This window comes from Tyto alba, unplaced genomic scaffold (genome assembly GCF_018691265.1).
Source record: "Tyto alba isolate M040663 unplaced genomic scaffold, T.alba_DEE_v4.0 Super-Scaffold_18, whole genome shotgun sequence".
NCBI lineage: Eukaryota > Metazoa > Chordata > Aves > Strigiformes > Tytonidae > Tyto > Tyto alba.
In genome coordinates this window covers 21,752,703-21,756,624 of record NW_024881280.1, presented here as the reverse complement: position 1 = coordinate 21,756,624, position 3,922 = coordinate 21,752,703, and the positions used below count along the sequence as shown (strand labels likewise).

General features: G+C 61.9%; 1 protein-coding gene across 1 annotated transcript; it reads left to right on the top strand.

Annotated features, from left to right (window-relative positions):
* Positions 1–1,650: 1,650 nt before the first annotated feature.
* On the top strand, positions 1,651–3,554 carry NKX2-8 (NK2 homeobox 8). The gene is made up of 2 exons (XM_042791200.1): positions 1,651–1,816; positions 3,004–3,554. Exons 1-2 carry the CDS (start codon positions 1,651–1,653, stop codon positions 3,552–3,554), a joined length of 717 nt encoding a protein of 238 aa, XP_042647134.1.
* The last annotated feature ends 368 nt before the right edge of the window (positions 3,555–3,922 follow it).

Below are 3,922 nucleotides of genomic sequence, written 5' to 3'. Positions count from 1 at the left end.
TCACGCCGTTTGCCCGACGGGGCTGTGCTGTGCGCGCTGTGGCCGGCATTCCCGGGAAAGTGGATCTGCTGGGGAGAGGTTGGGCGTCTCCTTCCCTGCAGGCTTTCCTCCGTCCAGCCGGACTCGCATCCCACTGTTTTTTTCAGACGGGCGCCGGGTCCCTCCCGCGGAACCGGCGGGAAGCGATGGGGACGGGCGCTGCGGCGTGCGAGTGGGGAGCCTGTCCCGCCCCTGCCCTTTGCGGCCCCCACGGCTTGACCCACGCTACGCGACCCGCGTGAAACAGGCTAATCGCGCCCATCGGTCACTTCGGCCCCTGCGGCTGCGGACCGAGCCCTGCCACTGCGGTTCTGCATTTGGGCGGCTCATCAGGCTTCTTGCTCCTCTATCGTATTTTTTAATAAGACCTCGGCGAAGCTGCCGTCGGGCTTTACCTCGGCGGAGGCGCTTGTCCCGCGGAAGGGACCGCGGAGCTGCCGCCGGGCCCCCCCGGGCCGTGCCCAGCGATGTCCGCACCCCTCGGCCCGGGGGGGGGGGGGTTGGCTGCTGCCGCTTTCCGCAGATGAAGCGGCGCTCGGCGGGGACGGGAGACGCGCGGACAAATAAAGGCGCCGTCTTTGATCTTTTCTCCCTCTCTTCCTGCTGGGATCGTTCCAGTCACCCACACATATGGCCCCAGTGGGGTACGACGCAAAACGGTGCTAAAAATAATCTCCACTACCCTTCCTCCCGCCTCTTGCTTACGGACCGAGTGTGTCGGGGTCCCCGCCTTTCCCCAGCCAGGCTCACGAGAGAAATTACCCTTCCCGAGAGAAATTATTTGCCCAGGAGAGGCAAAAAAAATACCCTGCAGATCCCATCCCTTCAACGCACACACCGGCCAGCCTTCCCCGCCGAGAGCTCAGCCGAGGTGTGAAAAATCCCCCGTGGAGGGTAGCAAACCTGCCAATGACAAGAGGGAGAATTGGAGGTAGCACGGCAAACAACTCGGGGAAATAAAACAAATAACGACTCAAATTCCTTCCAGGTTTAAAGAGAGAGAGAAGGGGGGGGGGGGGGGGGGGAATAAAGAGGGAGAAGCTGGGAGGGGGCTCTCGGCAGGCTCTGCGGATGTCCTGGGAGGATTCACTTTGTCTGCGGATAGAAGGGACGCTGGTGGCTTTGGTGGCGGATGGAGGGGGGTGGTTGTTGGTCATCCACATGCCACCCAAGATGTTATTCACTGCTAACAATTACCATTATCTGTCCCCACTTTTAGCTAATCAGACAGAATATGTAATGATGAAGCCTGTTTCCTGCTGTCTTTGGGAGGTAACGGGTTATTCTCTCATGGGGGTGGCGGGAGGGGGGGGGGGGGTTACACCTACTCCCATTAGGGCTTTAGCACTTGACTAATTCAGGTACTTAGCATCCTATAGACAGAGACGGTTTGAAAGCAGGCAGTGTTTGCAGTGGGGAGGACTGTTTATATAAACAGGACACCTCTGTAAACGACACTAATATTTGGGGTTAGGTGGTGATGGAAGGGAAGGTCCTCTTGAGCCGGGAGATTCCCCAGTAACTGGGTGCAGTCCTTTCCTCGCAGCTTTTAAGGAAGGGGGTTCGGGGCTTTGGGACGATATTTTTTGCGGGGTGTGTGCACAACCTACCATGGCCACGTCTGGCAGGATCAGTTTTACAGTGAGGAGCATTTTGGATTTACCAGAGCAGGACGCTAATAGCATAAAGCAAACCTCTGACCATCACCACTCAGCGGAGAATTACACCGACTCGCCGTACCGAGGGTGGATAGAGACAGACAGAAACCACTACCCCTGTGAGTATGAAACGGACAGGAATTCGCCATCTCCGCACAGCTATCTTTTATTTGTTTCCCCTCTTCCTTTGGGGAGGATGCGAAGAAGCGAACCGCCAGCGTGTGTAGCCTCAAGGATCGGGGGGATCCAGGCTGGGAATTTCATAGAATATCACTGAATTGCAACAATGAAACAGCAGGAACATCCCGGCCACGAGCTTAAGAGAGAAACGATTTTATTTTTTTTTTTCCGTAGATCTGTGCATGTTCCCAGCTATGACAGAAAGCAAAACCTCAGGCTGTGTCCACCCGTCTCTCTGCGCTTATCGTTTAAGCTCGCTTCCCGGATTCTTTTTTAATTGTATTTATTTTTTTTTTCCCCGTTTCACTGTTGCAAGAAATCCTGTCTTTTTGTGCTGGAGGGGTTTCAGGTCACCTCACGCACCGTGGAGGAGAGCTAAGCACCCCCCCAGCGCCTCGCCTCCCCGCGCTGCCGCGGAGCGCGCCCTGCGCGCCACCGGCCAGACCCACGCACCTCCGCGGAGAGCAGGCTCCGGCTCACAGAGCCAGCCGTGGAGCACACTGGTCTTACCCCACACGTGTAAATTGTGCCGCAGATACGCGGCGTTTAATGTACACCTGTGTGTGAATGGGGGGGAGACCTCCCTTTGGATGGATGGATGGATGGATGGATGGATGGATGGATGGATGGATGGATGGATGGATGGATGGATGGATGGATGGATGGATGGATGGATGGATGCGGGAGCCCCGTGGGGATACGTTAAATATTGAGGTAATCGAGCGGCTGGAGAAAAGCGGTAATGGAAGGACTGGGCAGCCGCCTGGTATTATATTTTAGCACCGAGCGAGCACAGACGCTGCCAGCCCGCAAGCCCCGGGGCTGTGCGCAGCGAAGCCGCCGTGCCCGTGCGGGGATTGCCGCCGGGGCAGAGCCTCTCACCCGCGGGGGGGGGGGGGGGGGGGGGAGGCCCGCTCCGTCCCGTGGGTTCGGTTTAATGCCTCCGGGGGGTTAGCTCACATCGTTTGTTGACTGTTGGGATTAACCCCCGGCCCGGTAAACAGCCGGGGCTCTCCCTGCGGGAGGCGTTTCGGCTCTCGACGGCCCGCCGTCTCCTCGGTGCCTGTCCCGCACCCCGGCCCCGGCCCCCGCCGCCCCCTCTCTCTAACCCCCTCGCTGTCCCCAGCTTCCGACGAGAGCGGCCCGGAGCTGAGCTTGCCCGACTCCACCCAAAGGTCGCTCCCCGCCCGCGGCTTGGAGGCCGAGGAGAAGAAGAAGAAGCGGCGGGTGCTCTTCTCCAAGGCGCAGACGCTGGAGCTGGAGCGGCGGTTCCGGCAGCAGCGGTACCTCTCGGCGCCGGAGCGGGAGCAGCTGGCCCGGCTGCTCAGCCTCACCCCCACCCAGGTGAAGATCTGGTTCCAAAACCACCGCTACAAGATGAAGCGGGCGCGGAGCGAGGGCCCCGGCAGCCCCCCGCCGCGCCCGCCCGCCCTGCTGCGCCGGGTGGTGGTGCCGGTGCTGGTGCGGGACGGGGAGCGGTGCCGCGGCTGCCCGGCCAGCCCCCCGCCGCCCGCCGCCCGCCCCAAGCTGGGCTGCGCCCTGGCCGGCTGCAGCGCCCAGGCCGCGCTCGCCCTGCCGGGCTACCGAGCCTGCCCGCCCGCCGCCGCCGCCGCCCTCGGCGTCTTCCCGGCTTACCAGCACTTAGCGCACCCCGCCGTCGTCTCCTGGGGGTGGTGACGGCGGCGCTTCGCCCTCCGGGGCCGGACTCATCATCCCACGGGCGGGGGGGGGGGGGGGGGGGCCCGTCCCAGCCCCGGGCCCCCCGGCGCGGGGGAGCCTCCGGGGCACGGCGGCCGCCGGGCTGGGGCGGGCCGGGCGGCGGAGCGCGGCCCCGGGGCGGCGGCGCGGCCGGGCGGGCCGGAGCTTGGCTGGGCCGCCCTCCCCTCCGCCGGGCTCCCCCGAGGGCGCGGGTGCCGGCTGCGGCTCTGCTTTTGTAAAACCTTCTCTCCTCCTGCTCCTTTTTGAGGGATTCCGTCCTTAAAAAAAAAAAAAAAAAAAAAAAAAAAAAAAAATTCCTAGTGACTTAGTTTGTTTTAAAATAGCTG